General features: G+C 33.6%; 3 protein-coding genes and 1 non-coding gene across 4 annotated transcripts; 3 read left to right on the forward strand and 1 right to left on the reverse strand.

Annotated features, from left to right (window-relative positions):
- LOC18599134 (thioredoxin-like 3-1, chloroplastic) lies at positions 468-2,370 on the forward strand. Its single transcript, XM_007028963.2, has 5 exons — positions 468-1,026; positions 1,133-1,207; positions 1,682-1,748; positions 1,840-1,857; positions 1,947-2,370. Exons 1-5 carry the CDS (start codon positions 722-724, stop codon positions 2,043-2,045), a joined length of 564 nt encoding a protein of 187 aa, XP_007029025.1. The 5' UTR covers positions 468-721; the 3' UTR covers positions 2,046-2,370.
- TRNAS-GCU lies at positions 2,613-2,693 on the forward strand. Its single transcript has one exon. It is a non-coding gene; the product is annotated as a tRNA-Ser (tRNA).
- LOC18599135 (activator of 90 kDa heat shock protein ATPase homolog) lies at positions 4,988-6,944 on the reverse strand. Its single transcript, XM_007028966.2, has 3 exons — positions 5,726-6,944; positions 5,551-5,630; positions 4,988-5,451 (listed from the first exon to the last, which is right to left on the reverse strand). The coding sequence occupies exons 1-3, from the start codon at positions 6,608-6,610 to the stop codon at positions 5,358-5,360; spliced, it is 1,059 nt and encodes a 352-aa protein (XP_007029028.2). The 5' UTR covers positions 6,611-6,944; the 3' UTR covers positions 4,988-5,357.
- Positions 8,151-11,371, forward strand: LOC18599136 (DNA-3-methyladenine glycosylase). Its single transcript, XM_007028968.2, has 6 exons — positions 8,151-8,665; positions 8,984-9,055; positions 9,193-9,316; positions 9,765-9,835; positions 10,857-10,914; positions 11,015-11,371. The coding sequence occupies exons 1-6, from the start codon at positions 8,225-8,227 to the stop codon at positions 11,176-11,178; spliced, it is 930 nt and encodes a 309-aa protein (XP_007029030.2). The 5' UTR covers positions 8,151-8,224; the 3' UTR covers positions 11,179-11,371.

Here is a 23,291-nt window from a genome sequence, read left to right on the forward strand (position 1 = left end):
AACAATCAACACCGATGATGTGAAATTTTTTATGATATAGTGCACCGTGTCAACAATCACAACAAAAATTAAAAGCGTGACATATCATATTTGTTTAATTAACATGTTACGAAAATTTCTATGTATATAAGAAGTGAAAACTTTCATTAAAAATAAAATCTGTTATGTTTTCATTAGGTGATAAAAATTCAATTATATATAAATAAAAAAACTTAATAAAAAAGAAGAATTCGATTGAGAAAAGCATATAAAATAGTAACATAACTGTGGCCGACGTTCACCCGGTTCATGAAAGGATGAAAAAGGCCGGGAAGTGAAGAACAAAACAAAAGACGAGGAAATTGGAAATACTTAGAAAAAAACGAAAACGTGGGCAACTATAGTCTATAGCAGTGTGGTCCCCACATCCCATTCTCCCTCCCTTACCTTACGGATAAGCCTTTCATTGAACAGACAGTCTCTCTCTCCCCATCTTCCAACGTTTCAAATGAATCAGTCCACACCAAAACGCAAACAAACTACATCAGAAACGCAACTTCCAACTCTCAAACGGTGTTATAAAAAAGAAACACAAAGAGCCAGAGGGTCTAACCTTCAAAGCCAGTTATGCTTTTCTTCTACTTTTCCACATACCCTTTTGCCTAAATATCTTATTTCCTATCAAAAATATCTTTGAAATACTATATTGGAACCAAAGGAAAGGAAAAAAAAGGAAAAAAAGATGTCAGTTTTGGCAGCAAATTCTCAAATTTTGTATAGAGAATTCTATCAGAGGGACCAACAACAGCAGCTTTGGAACAGTGGGAGCTGCATGTTGTTGCAAAAAAATTGTGGGTATTTTGGGTTTGATAGGAGGAATGGAAAATGGAAGAAGAATATTGCAAGGAGAGATTGGAGAGTAGAAGCTCTTTGGCCTGATTTGTCCAGACCAAGTGCGGTTGAGATGGAACCAATCAACGATTGTGATCAGCTTGATCAAATTCTGCTTCGTGCTCAAGAGCTCTCCCAGCCTATTCTCATTGACTGGTTTCCTCACTCTCCATGTTTTTGTTGATCTAATCTTTATTTGATTTGTCCTCTGCTATATGAATTGCAAAATGTTTAGGTCCTGGTTTTGTTTAATTGTTGATAGGATGGCTGCTTGGTGCCGGAAATGTATCTATTTGAAGCCTAAATTGGAGAAATTGGCAGCTGAGTATAATACCAAGTAATTTCCCTCCTCCCTCTTTAGGCTCTACTCTAGTTTGTGAAAATCTTTTACTAGTTTTGGAAATCTATGTGTTTCTAAATTATCTGAACTTTTTGGCCACCTGACCCTTCATATAAAATTGCACAATATTTTACACCCCAACCTAGGGCAACCAATGTGTGTTTTAGGCTATAGAAGGTTGGAGATGATAATTTGAGTAAAAACTTACATTCGAGTTCTAGTATTTTTCATCTCAATGAAAAGGGGGTCACCTTGAGGTTTTGGATTAAAGTCTTAAGTTCAAGCTGCACCATGATGAGTAACTGTATTCATCATCGGCTTAAATCATCTATCATCGACTGCCCAGCTGTTAGTCCTTGTCAAAAACTAGTTTAGCTATGAAGTACTTTGCGCTGCTCATGCCATAATCAGTTGCTTTAATTATTTTTGTTATGTTCTTGACGTATTCTTTTTTGTTTTAAATCCTCCTAGAATCAAATTTTATTGTGTGGATGTCAACAAGGTACCTCAAGGTCTAGTGAAGCGGGGAAACATCTCTGTATGTATATGATATGCTTTGTATATACTTTCTTTCTCTCTTCGTAATCTGATATGATTTCTTTTTTGATTGTTTATGCCTTTCTGAGCAGAAAATGCCAACAATTCAGGTGCGTTGCCTACAAACTAAATCTGGGTTTGATATTAAAAGAGACTCTTTTATAAAGATTGACAGAAGGATCTGAAAAACTTGTTGCAGGTATGGAAGGATGGAGAGATGAAAGAAGAAGTAATTGGAGGACACAAGGCATGGCTTGTGATTGAAGAAGTGAGACAAATGATCCAAAAGTTTGTATGATTAAACTACTGGGACCATCACTCTTCTCTGTAGAATTAGCTCTTTCTCTGCTCTGCCATGATAAGGAAACTCACTTCCTATAGAAAAGCCATATTTGTACAGTAGAAATAATTCCACTAATCAGTGTTGATGCATAAAGGAAAGATGCATCTTGAATTTGAAGTTTGAAATTAGCATGGCCATGGTATGCTGCAATTGCTGTGTGCAGAGAGGTCTTCTTACTTTGTTTTTTAATGTCTGCAAGTACCATAGTATGAAAAGCTTTGAAGATTGTCTGTATACAATCTAAATATAGCAATTGAAACTTGAAAGGCTTACTGTGGCATATTAATTTTGTTCGGGTATATAACACAAATATTAGAGTTGAAACACCTAGACATTGTTTTCTTTTTTTCTTTGTTTTTAACATTTTTGTTAAGGTCGCATTAAACTAACAAAATTGCAGAAGTACAAGCCAAACTGTTTCACCAGAAACGAACAAAGAAAAACACGTGCGGGGTGCTGTTGTAGAGTTGTTGTGAGACATTAATTAGTCTAAAAGTAATAGTACACTCAGCCAGCGGGGACGTCGCTTTGGCCAGTGGTTAAGGCGTGTGCCTGCTAAGTACATGGGTTTATCCCGCGAGAGTTCGAATCTCTCAGGCGACGTTCTACCTTTTTATCATTTTTAAGTTTTCTAATCAAAGCTTAATGCTAACGCTATGGGCCAAAAACGGTTTAAGTACATCGCGCCACAAGCGTTTTTATCGTCTGCCACAACGGAAAAAGGCACAAAGGACCCAAAGTAAAAATCCTTGTTGTTCTTTCAATTCTAGCAAACACAATGTAAAAAGACAAATCTCCCTATTAAGGATGCCATGCCAAGTGGAGCTACTTTTGGATCTGATGGGCATTGCACGATGTGCGTTTACGAGGATTAAGCCTTGATAGGGCCAGCCAGAAGATAATCCTTTCGGCTTTCTAGTATTGCATCAATTGTGCCGACATTTTCCACACAATTAATGCACTGATTCTTGCCACCTAAAACTATAAAAACGTGGAACACTGACCGTTACTTGTGCCAATTTATGAGGAGCAAACTCCTCTCCAGCATACCTAGGCTTGGATTGCTTAGGCACATATATTATCCGTCTCTTATTTTGTTAGCAACAATTGGGACATAGAGTTAGTTTAGCTTCCGCTACAACAGAATCTTTAAGATTCTGAATCACTCCAGAGCAAGTTTCCATGTTCATCACAAGTCAACCATGCATCACATACAAAACAACAGATCGGGCACACTTCAATATGCACAAGTAGGGTTCTTGTAACTCATGAATTAACTTTGATTCAATCTCAGCCAAGCTCTGTACAAGTTCTCGTCATGTGAGCTTGTACGCCTCTTAGTACCCATCGATAACATCACAGTACAAAATGAAAAATGAAACTGCAGAGGCTAATTCTTAAAAGGAGAGGTACAATCTAAGAATAGGGCTACCTTCTATACAATCTTGGCCAAGCTTCCTAGATGAATAATTTCATCAGGCAACCTCAAAAAGAACGGTCGACCCTGTATTATGCAGAAATATATAATGGTGATAGAGCAGAAGATAATTCTTCAAAAGGCTGAAAGGTACAGGGGCAAGGGCTATGAGAAACAATCCTGATAGGGGGCCGAAATAGAAGTTTCAACTGCCAATAATCCAACCTAGGGAAAGAATCCTTACCATACTGCCCTAGAATTGAAACTGTGACTTCCTCCTAACACATGCAATGGAGCAAACATGCTCGCTATGCTACCACTGATAGTACTTTGATGATATGTAAATTATCTTTTCTTACTAGACTGCATCCATCTTCGTATCTCCACTACTAAGCGTACTTCATTTATACATCTAGTTGATCATCCCATCAACATAACCACCTAATGCTACTTCACCTGCCCACACACTTGATATCACTAAAAAACATATTAATCCCCATACCTTAAGCTCTCTTTTATTCTTTACTGATAACCCCTTAGCAAAGGGATGAATGCACGCAAACAACCTCCATTACAATTAACTTTACTATCAGTAAAGGATCAAGATATCAAAGTTGAAGATAAACAACAATTTCAATATCCATTTGTTTGCAGAAGTTAAACCAAACCACTGTAAGGCCATCCATATGGTTTTCTTCTAATCTCATAATCGCTGTCCTGTAACTAACAGCACTCTGTATTACATGGCCTAAGATTTATCTTCATGCTCTTTCAAATGCCAACACAATTTGCACAAATAAGAAAGTACTTCACTTTGGACAAGTAAACATGTTAGGTGCAAGAGAAATTTCATTATAAGCACAAGGAATCCCATATAACAAACTCCTATATCACCATGCGTACTATGACAACAAAAATAATATCATGCTTTCAATTGTATTCCCAAACAAGCAAACCAAAGAGAATAACTAACCATACACCCCACCCATGGTAACTATGGTCCAAGCTCCAGATATTAAAATGAAAACCAATTGAAATCCTTCCAAAAACAATAAGTTATCCAAAACCTACATTAACTGGACCAGAAATTAGCCTCACAATACCTCTGGCAAAGACAGGAGCTCAGTAATCAAATTCAAACTACATGAACACAATCCAAAAATCATTAAATTATCCTGAGAAAAATGCACCAGCCGAGTGCCATAGTTATTGCATCAGATCTCTACTTCTTGTGAGAACATGAAAACCACAGGCAACCAAACCACAAACTTCAACTTGCCCATAAGGCCTCCATCCTTCTAAGACCTAATGCAATTCAGTTCTTATATGCTTTAACAGAAGAAAAAGAGCGGCGCAATTTGACCTTTTTCAGAATTCTGACAAATCACAGGAGCAATACAAATAGATAGTAGAGAACTAAACCACCAAGGTGATTAGATTTTCACTCTTAAGAACATCATTTCATTAACATGAACAAAGATCATGTGAAAGCACACCAAGGATGAAGAGCCTCTTCATTAACATGAACAAAGATCATGTGAAAGCACACCAAGGATGAAGGTCCTCAAGGGGACCCAATGCATAGAATTACAATAGTCACTGTAAGACAACATTTTCGTCATTGTCAAGGTTATAAGTTTAAAGGGATAGTTCAGATATTGGCAAACAAGACAGAGATGACTCTCAGTCCAACTTCCAAGTTTAAAACCATGAACCATAGACCAAAATCATACCTGCTTGGCTCATACAAATCTGTCACAATAATTGCCGAAAACAGACACGTTTTAATAAAATTCTAGAATTCCAAAACAAAAAAGAAAGACTAGTTCCTCATTTGGGAATAAAATAAATCATATTCCAAAACCAAATACTGCCCGAATCTTATTAAAAATAAGATCCCTCCATCCTCTCTCCGTGTTCTCCACCACAGTCGCATTCCCGTATCTGCATCACACATCAGCATAAACCCAAAATCAATCACCCAATTCAATTGGCAACGTATTTGCCATATTCACAATAAAACAACTAAAGATAAAAACCAACCTGTCCTCCTCCGGAACATCCGTATGTGTGAGCTTGATTATAGTAACTCCAGGCTCAGGCTCATCAAAAACAAGTCTTACCTGCAATCAAAACCCATTACCAAAGCCATCATTCAATCACTCTCTGAATCTCAAAAACTTGTAAACAAACAAAAGAAAAGACCAATTAAACTTACCGTAGAATCAATCCCATCAGGCCAACTCCCAAATCTCCATCTCTGAACAATCAACTTCCCTTCTTGCAACTCCAAATTACTCCCAGTAACCGACCCATCGAAAATACTGAACTGCCCACCAACGTCTTTGCTAATCCTAGCATTACTCTGCGTAAACCCTTTCCACCTATTCTCATCCATCAAAATTTCATACATATCCTTAGCTCTACAGTTAAACTTCTCGGACATTGTAATCGTCTTAAACCCTTTTTTCCCTTCCTTTTTCGCTTCCTTCTTCACTTCCTTCTCCACCACAACTTTCTCCTTAGACACCCCGGCTGAATTACAACTACTATTACTGTTTTTGGGAGCCAATTTCTTGGCTTCCAATTCATCTTTAGCGGGGCCTCCTTTCGCCATAGTTTTAACGTAATCCCTCACTTTCTCTAAAACCAAAGGCTTCCCTTTGGTCAGCATCGCTTCCTTCAATGTTTTCCCAATAGGCCCTTCATCTTTAACCGTCACCTTAACTTCCGGATCCTCGTCAGCATTCTCATCCGAAATATATGGAATCTCAACATTACCGTCAACTTTCAAGAGCGTCTTCCCTTCTCCATCTTTGGCTTCGCCTTCCCAGGACAAATTCACACTGATTTCATATCCAGGAATAATTTTACCCTTCCGGACATTGACGTAGGCTTCGCCGTCGACTTTTTCGACCTTTTTGGTCTTGATGTGGAGATTGGTTTCGCCGTCGAGGATGGTGAGATTGGAAAGGGATTTGGTGAAGAAGGTTTTAGACCATGGGAGACAATCGGTTTCCGACCAGTGCCAGTTGTGGACGTTGGCTCCGTCGGGTCTGTCCTCCACGATCCATCGCTTGTCACCTTCGCCGTACTTGGCCATCAAGAGAAAACAAAAAATGGGGTGTTCGGATTGAAAGAGAGAGCGTTAGTGTGCTTGGCTGGGGGCTTTGATTGATGGGAAAGTTTATAAAAGCAGCTGAGAGAAAGGGGCGCGGTGGGTTCTCTTGAGGGTTCAGGGTGAGGAAGAGTCTAGAATGTGGGAGTCCGGTGGTTTTGGGGATACACAAAAAACACATTAAACTAAAGCTCCTCTCTCTCTCTCTCTTTCTTATTTTCCATTGGAAGGATCTGGAAGACTATTAACTAAATCTGTTTTTAGGGTTTCTTTCTTGTTCGTGAGTGAACTTTGGGTCAGGCAAAGCGGTCCAAGCCACCCAATCTCCCCGTTTTTCAACACCACTTCACCTTTTCCAATTTGTTTTATTTTCATTTTCTTTTTGTATTTATTAAAGAATTTCTTTAATATTTTTTGGGTTGTTTTTTAAAAATAAAAATAAAATGAAAAATTCGGATTTTTCTTGTATCAATAAAAAAGTTTATGAATGTCTCTACGTGATAATTGATTAAATGTGTTTTATTATTAGGTTGTTCATAAGTTTTTTATTCATTGTTTTCATATTACCTAAGAATAATGAATCATTCCATGTACGATAATATAATCTTTCAAAAATTTAGTATTATACCTTAGAAAAGAAAAAGGCAACATTTCGGTAAAAATATTTTAGGTAAAATATTTTTATTTTTAAATTTTAATTTAAATTACATAAAAATTCATTAATTTTTAAAATAGACACTTAATCTTAAATATTTAAACAATATTAATATTAAATATAAAATATTTAAAATAATTTTTTTCTTTTAATTGTTGATTTCTTTCTCTCATACCGGTCGATTGCTTATCTCGTATTAATCTACTACCTATGGAGAACACAAGATCAGTACTCCTTGAGAGCACTGGAGTCCTTATTGGACTCTCTAAGGGAGCATTGGAGCTTCTAAGGGGAGCTTGATTAGAGCTCTCTCTTTTCAAATTAATAAAATTATATAATAATAATTTTTAAATTAATAAAAAATAAAATTATCTTTTTAATAAAATCATTTTATTAAATTAATAAAAATATTAACAGTTGATTAACAGCTAAATTTATGTGTCAAGTGAAAAAATTTTTTTGAGATAGAGTGTTTATTTTAAAAATTAATAAATTTTCGTGAAATTTCGATTAAAACTTAAAATTGTAAGAGTATTTTATTCAAATAATTTAAGTTAAGTTTAGAAAATTTTCATAAATAATGATTAAATCAAACAATAAATTAATAAATTAAAATTTTAGTTACATAAATAAGTATATAATTGTTTTATATAAAAAGAAAACTTTATTGAATTAGTTTAAAATAACATTTTATACCATAGGATACCCAAAGGGTTCATTAATAATAAATAAGAAATGTTTATTGATACTTTGTTTAAATAAATATTTTTATAAAAAAAATAATGATAAAATCGTTATTATTCAATAAGTAATGACCAAGTTTTATAAACTAATAGCATTTTTTAGTTATGATTTTCAAATTTCATTTTGATGGTTTTTAAAAGGAATATTAGAGAATCGAGTAAAGAACCTTGCACAAAAAATACCCACGAGTATTGCAATGTATGAACAAATACCCGCCAAAACCCAACCGTAGTCAACATTCAACAGCCCCTCCATGCTTCAAATTCCGACCAAAATCAATTTCCTTTTGGTCTCCTTCAGTTTCTTTACGTTGCCTCCAAATGAACCCAACTCGCCGATTCAAACGAGTTGCTTCAAAACCCAACAGATCAATCCAACCGAGTCAATCCAGTAATGACCTGGAAACTCGGACGAGTCAGCGTTCCAAATCAGTGACCGTTAGGACCAAACGCAAACCCAGACAAATACAACCCCCGCCTCAACCCAAACTCAAAATCGAGTCTTCTCCAGTTTCTGACCCTTCTTTTCCCAAAACCACGATACTGTCCCCCGGGTTCTTTCAGATTGACGCTCTTGATTTGGCGCCACGTTTGCTTGGCAAGTTTTTAAGGAGAGATGACGTTGTTCTTCAGATTACTGAGGTAAATTGTGATCATTTTTGTTGTTAATCTCTTTTCCCGAATTTTCTCGAGAAAATAGAAACGAAAGCTCGAATTTTGGAGTTTTTGGGCGTTGAGGTTTTTTCATTAATTGGCGTAGTTGACTTTTGCTTAAATGCCCATTTGTTTGTTTTCTGAGAAAAACCAAGGAAAATTGAAGGAAACTCATTAAAATTTTCATTTCGAGGCTATAGATATATTTATATACTAATTGGGTTTTACCAAAGTTTCTCTTTTGTTTTTTTACTTTCGATTTTCTTTGCCATGTGTTTTTTAATTTCAATTATTATGCTTTGACAGGTAGAGGCTTATAGGCCAAATGACTCAGCTTGTCATGGTAGGTTTGGAATCACATCAAGGACAGCCCCTGTTGTAAGTTTAGCTCCTTCTTTATCCTTTTACATGTGCTTGCTAATTTGGATTCTTGTTCATTAATATCTTTGAGAGTTTTATGATTATTTCTGTTTATTTAGTAATATTTGTTGATTTGCTTTATGGGGTTGTTGTAGTTTGGTCCTGGAGGGCATGCATACGTTTATCTTTGCTATGGTCTTCATACAATGCTCAATGTTGTTGCTGACAAGGAAGGAGTTGGGGCTGCAGTCTTAATACGAGCATGTGCCCCAGTGTGCGGTAATTTAGTGTATTACTATAGCTAGCTAACTCTTAGCATTTATATGCACTTGTATTATTTTCTGTTACATTGCTATTTCTTATACTTTATACCTTATTTGGCCTTTTGTTGTAGTGAATGTAAAGATAATCATGCCCTGAATCATCCTGATTCAGTTATTTGCAGAATTGCAGTTGCATAGAAAGTGTAGAAAGTGTTTTTAAATACTTTATACCTTATATTTTTCTCTACTGTTAAATATCTGAGACCTTTGTAAACTTGGTAATTAATAGCAAAATGAGCGTAGAAAGCGTGGAGTCTTGACAAAATTTTGTGAGAATATTCATTTCTGGTTTTCTGCCCTTCATTAGAATTTCAGTTTTTATATGCTATCTATTTTGAGTCTGAAAAGCAAGTATAGTATTTATTAAAGGCTATTTTTCTTGAAATAAATAAATGCCTTTGCAGGTTTAGAGACCATTCAGCAGCGCCGAGGTCAGCAAACTGAGAAACCTATTCTTCTCACTGGACCTGGAAAGGTTAGCACTGATTCTTTCCCCCTTTTAATTTTGCAATATCTTGATCTTCCTATCTGTTTTACTTAATTGTTTGAAGATTTTGTGAAAAGTGCTAATGGAAGATAATTTCATGTTCTTGTATCTGGGAGATGGTTTTGTTGGTTTGATTAGCATAAATATGTTTTAAATATTAGTTTGGGATAATTAGCGCGTGAATTTTTCCTTAAACGAAGATTAAGTCTTATGCTTTATATCATTGGATCACATAAATGCAAATTGAATTTCTTAGTAACATGAGCTATTGCAACGAAGTTCATGCTCAGTACGTAAGAATTGGATGATGAAGAGGAAATGGAAGTGTTATGGAAGGCAAAAAATATATTGCATTTATCAATCTCAGCTTTGCTATGAAGCAGCTTTAAAGTGACTCAAACTGCTTTGAAAAGATACCAAAATTACGAGGCTTTAATGGTTTCACAAAAGAATGTTCAAGACTTGAAAGTGCGATATCTCTATAAGTATTTTGCAGGCAAGCCTGCATGCACACGGGAAGATCATCTCTACCGACACATGTGCATATGTAATTCTCAGTTTGCATTCTTCTTTTGTCCTGCTTTTTTTAACTTTGATGGAAAATTAACTTTTGATTTTTTTTTTTATATTTTCATTTCAAGCTTCCAAGTCATTTAGCCAAAAATAAAAATAAAAATCATCACTCTAGCTAATAAAATGAGGAGGCATTCATGAAATATCAATTGGGAAAGAAGTTCTATGAAAAGGATTTACCATTAATGTGCAATCAGGTGAGGAAGTTCTTTCTTTTCTAGATTGAAACATTGGTTGCTCATCTACTTGTTGCTAACAATTAACAAGGAAAAAATGGCAATATTTAGGTAGCAAATTTTCCAGTCTTTCTCGTATTAAAATTTCTTTAACTCAGCAATGAGAGAAATAACTTCAATGAACTATTAGTGCACAGAGTTATCACCTCTTTGAGTGATGCAGGTTTGCTGAGCTATTAATTTCTTATATTTGAATGAAGGTTGGTCAGGCACTTGGAATTTCCACAGAATGGTCTAACCATCCCCTTTACGCTCCTGGTAATTAGTTGTGACAAATGTACCATGATTCTAATTTCCACTGAAATCTATGTACTATGTAGTGCAGTTCTGTAATAGAACATTCAATAAATGTGGATAGGTGGTTTGGAACTCTTAGATGGGCCACAGCCAGAGAAGATATTAGTTGGTCCTCGTGTTGGCATTGAATATGCTTTACCTGAGCACGTTAGCGCCTTGTGGAGATTTGCCATTGCTGGTACCTCTTGGATAAGTGCTCCTAAAAACACTCTCAGGTCTCCCTAGCTTCTCTTGAATTCTTGGCAGGTAAAGGGACTCCTTGTTGGGATTGAGCACAGGAAATTATATTCATATGAACTGTTTTCAATCTCTTTTTTTTTCCTTTGTCATTGGAGTACAGGAAAGTGTGATATGTGAAACATGTTTCAAAGCATTGTAAATAAAGAAAGCCTATAAAGCGAACAGAAATGTCTCAATATCTTGCTCCTATATGACCTAAGCCTTAGTTTCTTTTTTCTACAACATATTTTACTAATTTTTTTAATTATTATTATTATTATTTGCTCTGATATTCTCGCTATTTTGACTATTTAAACACCGACAAGACATGTAAATATACTTTTAATGCTACCAGAGTTAGGTTTAAGAGTTAGAAGCAAATTGTTCATTAGTAGTTATGACACCAAATTTCTTGAGCTTTAAGTTACTGATCTTTTATGGAGGGCATGTGGTGCACTATCAAGTGTCATTACTCCACTACCCAAAACTTACACCCATTATCCAACTAGATGGTTATTTTCTCAATATCCCATAAGTTGTTATTTAACGTGTTCTTTCATGACAAGTGCGTTTTCTCATGATTGAACTTCATATCCAATAAACCTGTTCTTCCATGACAAACACATTCTCTCATAGTTGAACATGTTCTCCAAACTATTCCTAAGAAAACACTTTTATTCAATATAAATATGAGTGCCTTAGAGGTTAAAGGCAATAAGAAAGAATCATAAATTCAGCAAAGACTATTTTCAAAATTCTCTCAAAGCTCTTCCAAGTATTCTCTTTGCTCAACTTTTTCCACTCATCGTGCTCTGCCACTTTCTCCACCTCTTCTTATTCTTCATTGCTTGCCACCAAAATAGTTATGCTTCAAGGACTGCTTCAGTGTTCCTCTCAACCGCCTCTAGCTTATTTTGTTTCATTTATCACTATATGTCTTCTTTCTCTTTACCAGAAGAACCATCTACATTTTGGTGACAACCCTTTCAACCAGTGCTCAGAGCTTTGCTACAAAGGAAGAACTTGAGAAGTTGTTCGAACAGAAGAACAAAAGCCTCAACTTCTCAAAGTTTGACTTGAACTTAAACTCTATCCTAAGGATTACACTAGCTCAAAATTTAAACAATTCAATGGCAAGACCGATGTTGCTCGGGAACACGTTATGAAGTTTGTGAAAACCTTGGGAGAAACAGGCTTGGATAATGATTTAAAACTGAATGAGTTCTCTAAGTTCGTCACTGAGAAAGTTTACACCTAGTATATCAATCTCACTCTCAGTTTTAGTTTCCTTGGAACCAGATGTGTAGGATGTTTGGAGAAAAGTTCTTTTCTATGCAAGAGAAAATGACTCTCATTAATCTGGGAAGGGAACACCAAAAGTGAATAAAGGATCTTATGTAGTACGTATAGTGATTTAGAGAACGGGTACTAGATACACAAGATTTTTATGGTTAAAAGGAATTGGCTAAAGTTTGCATCAAGGTATGTTCGATGAATAGAGAGTGCATTTGGAAAACTTACATTTTCTTACTTTTGTCACTTTAGTTGAAGCTGCACGATGGACTAATAATACAGTCCTTAGGCAAAAAGGAGTTAATCGTTTCAACAGAAAGAACATCCCAACTACAAGCGTAATCTAAGGAAGAGGTAGAGAAAAAAAAGGTCCTCGAGAAAACTTGAGGCCAAGGTGTGACAATTTCAAAAGAAGACAAAATGAAGAGTTTGTTGCACCCTTTCCATTCTCAGTTCCACTAGACACAATAAGGGCGCTTCTTCAGAAGTGGATCAGAGATGGATAAATAAAATTTTCTTATGTATCATGACCACCTACGGTAGAAGAGAAGTTCAATTTGTTATCATCGTGTAGTGTGTCATCCCTTTGCTAAATGTAAGAACATGTGTGAGATATTTCATAAGAGGACACGAGTAGGAGAAGTTTTGATTGGAAACAACAAGATTCAAACTAATCCATTCCATGCTCATCCAAATGCCTGAGGACATCTAAGTGCAGTTATCAGTGTTCAAGAAGAGTAAAGCATGTTAGAAGAGGAACATCAGTAACTAAGTTTAGTCCAAAGTGGGAAGGATCATACATTGTTCATGACGTGAACGAGAATGGATATTGCAAGACCAATGCCATTACAACACTAGTAAATTTTTAATACATTCAAAAGTATCATGTATGAGAATACTATCCAATATCTGTCTTTTATGAATAACTTCTTAGAGTTAGCTTTCATTTACTTCTCTTCTAATATTTCAAAGAAAATGCATTTTCAGTTATAGCTTTATCGCTTCCATTTTGACTATTTGGTGATATTTTAAAGTACATTTATTTTCAACAACACGCTTTATCACTCTTACTTTGGCTATAATGTTATTATTGCACTTGGTCGTAAGCTTTATCGTTCATTCCTTGACCATAAATTCATTACTTATATTTCTACCGTAAAACTTTAACTCTCATAATGTGGCTATAATGATATTACTCCTATTTCAATTGTAAGCTTTAACGTTTATAATTTGACTGTAATGATAATATGTTATTGGCCATTAGCTTTATCGCTTACTTTTTGGCCATAGCTTGCTTTTCACAAATAGGCCATAACTTTAAACGCTCGTATAAAGGATGTGTTATTCTCCTTCATATTAAGTTGAAGATTATTCTCCTTAATGTGAAGTTGAGAATCCCTTTTGATCGCACAAAGTGATACCTATGAAACATTTATATGTTTACAAAGAGTGAAATATGGAAACGTGTATCTCAATTTACAAGTGCAAAAATAAAACCATCAAGAAAGCAAAGTAAATATTTAGTTTGGAAAATAAGTCTACAATGTCAAAAAAAGGAAACGAAAGTAATGTAATTAAGCATGAGGTTTAGAGAGGTGGAGGATTCATCATTTTCAAAATTGGAAAGGCTGTTTAATCTTCCTTGCAACTCCATCTTCCTTGCGTCAAGCTTTTTTATCTCAACCTTTATGATAGGTTGTGTCAATTCTTGTCATAATGTTCTATTTGGCCTTGGCTATACAAGTGTCAAGACATTTAATCCCACAACCAAAGTTGAGGACATCTTCCATAAGATCCACCATCTTCTTCAATTCTTCAAAAGAAATGTCTACCCATGGGGAAGAAGCAATCTCTAAGGCACTACTCAATGTATCTGACGCCGGGGCGTTGTAAAGTCACTTGGGCGTTATGAAAGACACCAATCGTGGCGAGTTGAAAACTCCATTAAGGTGAATCACCAATCTTGGCAAGGTTGAAAACCCCACTAAGGTGAAAAATAGTCAAAATCTCACTTTGGTTGGCTAGGCCAAAGATACTAAAACCTCTTACTTTTTAAAAGAGCCTAGAGAAATAAGCACTAATGCTTAAGAAAATATTATTTATTAACTCTCAACTCTGAATGTCTCATAACTAAGCCTAAGTGTCCTATTTATAGTATTATAGGCCCAAATCCTAATAAAACTCTATTCCTAGTTATCTAATACAATTAGAATAATTAATAAAAGATTTAAATAAAATAGGTGTTCTATTCCTAAATAGAACATGACTATCCTAATTAAATACTAATTCTTAAAAGTATTAAAATAAAAATAAGAAAAGAATCCTAATCTAAATAAAATAAAAAAAATAAATCCTAAATCAACTAAATTAGCAAAAACTAAATACAATCCTAGACGCTTCTGCGTCATTCTCCTCGGGTCAGAAAAACTCGGCTCTGACAAGTAGGCCTGGACATACTCCATGTTGATGTCTGGATCCATATATTATCATAGTCCATACCAACCATTTGATCAATTCATCCATTGTTTTGAAGGTTGCTTTCCATTCATCTCCAAGTCGTATTCAAATTTGTTGATATCCTTTCTTCAAATCGATATTCAAAAACACTCTAAAGCCAATGAACATGTCATCCAATTGAGGGATAAGAAAATCATACNAACCTCTTACTTTTTAAAAGAGCCTAGAGAAATAAGCACTCATGCTTAAGAAAATATTATTTATTAACTCTCAACTCTGAATGTCTCATAACTAAGCCTAAGTGTCCTATTTATAGTATTATAGGCACAAATCCTAATAAAACTCTACTACTAGTTATCTAATACAATTAGAATAATTAATAAGATATTTAAATAAAATAGGTGTTCTATTTTTAAATAGAACATGACTATCCTAATTAAATACTAATTCTTAAAAGTATTAAAATAAAATAAGAAAAGAATCCTAATCTAAATAAAATAAAAAAAATAAATCCTAAATCAACTAAATTAGCAAAAACTAAATACAATCTTAGACGCTCCTGCGTCATTCTCCTCGGGTCAGAAAAACTCGGCTCTGACAAGTAGGCCTGGACATACTCCATGTTGATGTCTGGATCCATATATTATCATAGTCCATACCAACCATTTGATTAATTCATCCATTGTTTTGAAGGTTGCTTTCCATTCATCTCCAAGTCGTATTCAAATTTGTTGATATCCTTTCTTCAAATAGATCTTCAAAAACACTATAGAGCCAATGAACATGTCATCCAATTGAGGGATAAGAAAATCATACTTAACTGTAGTCTTGTTAACGGAATGGTTGTCCACAAAGCTTCTCGATAAGTTTCCTGAACTTTGGTTGACCAATTTTGTTTGAACATATATGGGTGAAGATACTTCATTCTCCTTGGAGACTAATAAAAGACATAAATGGTTTGACTCACAATAAGCTTTGTTTAAGCTAGACATAATGATGAGTGTTTTATTTTCCTCTTGTCTCTTTGGTCGGTTTTCTGGCTTTAATGGAGTCAGCATAATTTTTACTCCTTCCTTGATGAAGGAATAAGTATTCTTGTATCCATCATGGTAAGCTCGATGATCGTATTGCCAAGGGCGTCCTAACAACAAGTGACATGCGTTCATTGGAATAACATCACACCAGACTTCATCTTTATACTTACTTCATATAGAGAATTGAACACAACAGCGCTTTGTTACCTTAACTTCATTTCATTTTCTCAGCCATTGTAGCTTGTAAGGATGAGGATGTACTTCGGTTGGAAGTTTCAACTTTTCTACCATGTAGTTGGCAATAACATTTTCATAGCTTCCACTATCAATAATAACATTACAAACTTTCCCTTGGGATGTGCACCATGTATAGAATATGTTGTGACGAAGCCAACTTTCATCTTCAGTCATCATAGTAGTGATAAGGTTACGACGAACAACAAGAGCTTCTCCATGGTCAACAGGAACTTCATTCTATCTCTTCGTTGTTGAAATTCTCTAGCTCATTCTCTATTTTGTCATCATGTTCATCATAAATTGGTTCTAAATTTTCCCATTCCACAAAATCTTTTTCTTCTACTAAGGAAATAATTCTTCAATTCGGACAATCAGAAGCAATATGCCCAAATCTTTGACATTCGAAGCACTTTTTGTTGACATTAAAAGCACGAGTAGAAGTAGTCTCTTTAGCATTATTGCTTGCAGTTTTGGAAGAGTTTACCGTTGGAGGCGGAATGGTTACTGAACTCTGACTTTCATCGTTTGAGGTAGATTCTTGTTGTCTAGGTGAACTCATTGACCTTTTTCGTGATCGTTGTTTTTCAACCTTTAATACTAATATGATGATATCATTTAGGTTCCAATATGTTTGTAGTTGAACAACATCTGCAATTCCAACATTAAAACCCCCAAGATAACAAGCTACAGTTGTTTTTCAGGTTCATGGACATCGCACTTCATGTAAAGTTGTTCGAACTCCATTGTTTATTCTTCCACCAACATTGTTTTTTTGCCTCAAGTTATGAAATTTGATAAAAAATTTTTGTCGATAATGCTCAAGAAGGAACTTATGCTTGAGTTCTCGACGCATCTTATTCCATATTCTGATCTTGTTGCGACCTTCTCTTTCTCGTTGTCTTTTGAGATTTTTCCACCAAATAGAAACGTATTTCTTCAATTTAATTGCCACAAGCTTCACACGTTTTTTATCGGGAATATCTTTGAGCTCAAAAACTCTTTCTACTGTGTAAAGCCAGTCAAGGAAGTCATCAGGATGAAGTCTTCCTTCAAACTCAAGAATGTCGACTTTGATTCCCAAATCTCTAGCAGCAGCAGTTCTCAGGCGACGAATAGGTACTTTTTCATCAGATGACGAATTTTGATGTAACGAGTTGGTGTCATTCTCTTCACCACTAGAGCTGCTATTGTTAATTTGAGCATCACGTCTTGCGAGTTGCTTTTGTAATTCTTGAATTTGCTGACGTAGTTTTGCAATCTTAATCTCGTGATCATCTCTTTGACGATTTTAACGTCTTGGCGGCATTTTATTTTATGGTGATGATGTTCTGAACTTATGCAGCGAATAATAATCCTCCAGCTCTGATACCAAATTGACGTCGGGGTGTTGTAAAGGTACTTGGCGTTATGAAAGACACCAATCATGGCGAGGTTGTAAACCCCACTAAGGTGAATCACCAATCTTGGTAAGGTTGAAAACCCCACTAAGGTGAAAAATAGTCAAAATCTCACTTTGGTTGGCTAGGCCAAAGATACTAAAACCTCTTACTCTTTAAAAGAGCCTAGAGAAATAAGCACTCCTGCTTAAGAAAATATTATTTATTAACTCTCAACTCTAAATGTCTCATAACTAAGCCTAAGTGTCCTATTTATAGTATTATAGGCTCAAATCTTAATAAAACTCTACTCCTAGTTATCTAATAAAATTAGAATAATTAATAAGAGATTTAAATAAAATAGGTGTTATATTCCTAAATAGAACATGACTATCCTAATTAAATACTAATTCTTAAAAGTATTAAAATAAAAATAAGAAAAGAATCCTAATCTAAATAAAATAAAGAAAATAAATCCTAAATCAACTAAATTAGCAAAAACTAAATACAATCCTAGACGTTCCTGCGTCAGTATCCATAATAGCTTTGTTCATGGCTTTGCCTTTAAAAGGACAAAATTCACCTTCTACTGTATATATATGCTTTAAATGCTCCAAGTGTTACAATAAGACTGGAATGCCATGAAAGTCTCCCACATACACATTTGAATGAATGATGCATCCACATAAGTCAAGATTCTGTAGCAGCCAACTAATTCAGCAGTCTTAAAGTGATACAAGTTTAACCTTTTATATTGAAATCCCAAGTATAGTGGAGTAAAAGGAAAACTCATACCTTTAGTGATGTTGATTGCATAAAGAATAATTGAATTAGAGATTTTATCATCTGGACAACCTGAGAGGACATATCAAACCAACCACATAATCAACAAAGTCACTAACTCTTGAGCTTGATTTGGATACCTAAGAGGACTGCTCTCACCTTTGATATTGAACTTCTTATAAAAAAGTTCTACTTAGTTGGAGAAGTGCCCCACTATAAAAGCTTTAACTTGGTTCTTAAACAATTCTACAAAGAATTCCTTGACACTTTCCTTTTCCCTAGAAAATATGATGGAAGGAGAGTCGTCTCGTTCAATATAAGGAAGTTCTAAAAGAATGCACACATCTTCTTGAGAAAAAAAAAACTCTCCCCAAACACTAATCATAGTATGTGAAAGGTGCTCCATTTTGCAAGAATAATGCGCCATACTTCAATTATGATCTCCTTACAAATACGAAGTTTAATGGTGACTCTTACAACATCAAGGACTTCAGCATTGTTGAGAGCAATTATGTCAATGGAATTCTTAAAAAGTATCTTTACCCATTTGTCCCAACTTTGGACCCATAATAAATTGGATCCAAATTTAGTAACAGAAAGTGGGAATTCACCACGTTTAAATATGAACTTCAATATTGACGCTCTTGGGATGGAACACCTTTTATTTGGAGCGACTTCATTACAAATACGATCCCAATGATAGCTACTTGATGCACATGGATGCCTCTCCACTTGTTTTGCATGCATTGCTTCCCAGAAGCAATCCTCTTTTCCTTTCCTGATGACACTATCATCTCAATTTTCAGGCACAAGAGGTACTTTACAAATTCTCCCTACTTGCATTTTCTTAAAAAGTGAAGTTGCAGCAGTATTCTTCATTTTCTTCCTAAAACAACTTTACGAGACTCACCATAGTGAACTTTAGGGTAAAACAAGTCTTGACCATAAAATGATGAAAAAAAATTCCTACAAGCACGAATGACAAAGACAACTAGATAAGTATTCATATATTATCATTCTTACTTATGCACTATTATGTCCTCTAAATTATAGAAATATTCTATGTTTATTTATTTATTCTTTTCTTTGCCCCATGTTTATTTGTTTATTCCTATCTTTATACCAAACAAACAAATTAAATTATATATATATATATATATATATATATATATATATATATATATATATATATATAACTAAACATATAAAAAAAACTCCCTTTTTAAGAAAAACTTGTGGCAATAATAAAAAAAAATTCTTTTCCTTTCTTCCATATGAAAACAGCGTTACAACAAATAAAAAAATATATTGTTGAAAAGGGGACTTACTTATTTAAAGAAACCGTAAGGAAAAATCTTAAAGGTTAATTGTAAATTTTTACAAAACTATTTTCTCTTATTTGTAGATTTTGAGGAAGTATTTTCCTTGTAGGAATATAATAATTTAAATTTTCTTATTAAATCTTTTTCTACATTTCATTGCTTTTCCATATACATTTATACTTCGTTCTCCTATTTTGATCATTTCTTATTATCATACTTTTAAAAAAAAATTGTAGGGTGTTCAAGTATAAAATAAACCCACGTCTTACTTGTCCAACTAAGAAAAAATCACAGAATAGTTCTTTCTCTTACTCAAGTTCATCGTAAAAAATAAATAAATAAAATGCGATACTAAAAAAAATGATTTTAGTAAGATCATAGTTCTGTCCCCACTATGATGGCTCCATTGTTTCTTTTCTTATTCGAATATTTTGTTTGTCAAGTTGATGTAAAGCTGTTTGTATGATCATAAATGGGGATTGTCATGTTGTGATACTTGTCCATAGACCTGGCAATTATGAATATGACACGTTAATAGACACGAGAAGACACGGGTTAAATAAGTTTTGAGTTTAGTCTTAACGTATTTTGTGTGTAATCGTGTTTGACACGTTAAGACACGAAAATTTTTGTATCTTAACGTGTCAGACACGACAAACACGTTTAAACACGTTTACTTAATCGTGTTATCGTGTTTAAACGTGTATACGTGACACATTTATTAACTTATTAAAAATTAATAGTTAAAAACTATTTTAACCTTATATAAATAATTTTAAAAATTTATTTTAATAAGTTTTTTTTAATTTTATAAAGGGTATAATGTAATTATACATGCTCAACCCTAATTTTTAACTTTTGATGATTATTTGATGTTATTATTATTTTTGTTTTGTTATAATTATTTTTATAATTATAGATTTTAAATTTAAATAATAAAATTATATGTAATTGTAAATATTTTTATTTAATTGTGTTAAACGTGTTAACCGTGTTAAACGTGTTATTAATCGTGTCGTGTCGTATATTGACATGTTTAATAAACATGTTAATCGTGTCGTGTCGTGTTACACGTGTATTAAACGTATACGTGTCCGTATTTTAAATTTCAGACACAAATATTAAACGTGTCGTGTTCATATTTAGCTTTAACGTGTTTCGTGTCTAACACATTTACGACACATTAACACGAATTGCCAGGTCTACTTGTCCATCTCCTGAAATGATTATGTAATCCATAATATATTATCGGTTGTCTATTATTCTTCAAATTATTTATGGAGTTAAACGACTTCTATCAAAAAAGAAAACATTAAACAATCTGTTTGTATTTCATTCGAAATATGGATAATCATTTCTAGGGGAAATATCTCATCCTTTAAGCAGTTCCTGACCTTCTCTTCCTCTTCCCACATAAAATAAATCAATAGCTTTATTTGTATTCCTTTTTTTTGCACACACCAAGGTTTATTATTAATCACAATATTCTAATTACATATGAAATTTTTATTTTTCATAATAAAATTGTTATGTAGGGGGCAAAACTACACTAAATGTTTTAGTGACATTCCAAAAGCGGAAAAAACCTAGGAACGTTCCCAAATGCGTTACGCATAATGACATAATAAAAAAAATAAGAAATGTATAAATTTACAAGCTATGCTATATTCTTTATATATATAAAAGCGTTGCCTTACTTATTCTATGTACATCTTCTTGTTTTATACATAAAACTCTTCATAAGAACTTAATGTAAGAGCCAAAATGTAGATGCTTAGTTTTGACTAACTATTATTTTTTGAAGTATTGTGGTACAGAATAGAAAAAAGCGAGGAACAATTACTTCATATGGAAAATTGATAGTAACTCAGAACGAGTGGCAAGTTTCATAAGTTATCTTCACGTTTGAAATGTTCTAAAATGCTTGGTTTGGTGGCTTAAATATAGAGATAGTTAATAAGACTTATTCTTGAACTTTCATTGAAATACATGTATTTTACTTCTTTCTTTCTTCCAATAAAATGCACGTGATATACTATTAAATGTCACTACTCCACTACCCGAAACTTACACCCACTACTCAATTATATGGTCATTTTCTTCATATCCTATAAATCGTTGTTTAACGTGTTCTGTCATGACAAGCATGTTATTTCATGATTGAACTTCATATCCAATAAACATGCTCCTCCATGACAAGTATGTTCTCTCACAGTTGAACCTGTTTCTCCAACTGCTCTTAAGAAAGCAATTTTGTTCGATATGGATATGAGAATCTTGAAGGTTGACAGCAATAAGAAGGAATAATAAACTCAGCAAAAAGACCCTCTACAGCTCCTTCGGATTGCAAAGAGCCTAAAAAGCCTACATCTAAATTTGCTTTAGGGAAGGAACAAGAGGAAGCAACTCAAAAACCCAAGTTCAAACCTTTCACGGGGTTCGGCTACAATCTTGGATGGGATTCCTACTTCCACAGAATTAGATTAAGCTTCTTTGCCTAATGAGCAACCGTCATCTGCTGCGTTTGGGAAAGGTGGGGCTACCGAAGCAAAATCCATGTCAAAGACAAATATTAGTTCACAAGGATTTGTCTTACAATCGTATAGGAGCCAGCCTCAAAAAAAGGAAAAGAGCTCACAAGCGAGAATGCGGAAGCTGAAACTTTGGATACTAAGTACATGTTTGGCTTAACTTTTTTTTAGCTTATCTATCTCTTAAAAACAAAAGCCAGGCCAAACATGATTTTTTGAAAAGCTCTTAAAAAAAAGCAGCTTTTTTATTAAGAACAAAATTTTTAAAAAAAGAGCTTAAAAAAAACTCTAATGACGAGTTTTTTCTTCTCTTCTTTTAAAAATATAAGAGAATTTTTATTTTTGTTTAAAAAATATTCTCATTTATTAAAAATAATTACAATATTACCCTCTAAAAAAAATACCTTTCATGATAATTTTAACAAAAATTATAACTTATAAAAAAAACCTTATAAAAAGAAATTTACCAAACAACTTTAACTTAATTTTAAAAGTTATTATTTTTCATAAGAGCTTTATAATAGCTTTTAAGTTAGAAAAAAGTCAAGTCCAACAGACTCTTAACCGAAGTTTCAACCCTTCATTGGGAAGAAATACACATTGGTTGGGTGATATTGGCCTTACCCATCAAAATGGTTAATTAGTAATACTGAAAGAATTTTATTAATTTTTTTTCTTTCAAATTTTCTTTTCGTTGCTTAATCTTTGTATTACCATAAAACTTTTATAAATTAATATCTTGTATGAAAATTTATTAATTAATTGAGATATTATTTAATCGATAAATTAATAATTTATTAATTTATACATTAACTAATAAAAAATTAATTTATCCGAGTATTTTTATTTTTTTAAATATTGAACATACATATATTATATTTTGTGATTATATAAATATTATTTAATTATCGAATTACAAATTATTATTGTTTACATTTAACAAATTATTGAAAACTCATGAGAAATAACAAAAAAAATAAAATTAAAAACGATAATTTTATAGTAAAATCTATCTCGTGCAAAGGTAAATTTAAAATAACAATCACATTGTATAATTTTTTCTTATAATACAAAAACACTACACCA

Source organism: Theobroma cacao, chromosome 5, assembly GCF_000208745.1.
Source record: "Theobroma cacao cultivar B97-61/B2 chromosome 5, Criollo_cocoa_genome_V2, whole genome shotgun sequence".
Classification (NCBI taxonomy): domain Eukaryota; kingdom Viridiplantae; phylum Streptophyta; class Magnoliopsida; order Malvales; family Malvaceae; genus Theobroma; species Theobroma cacao.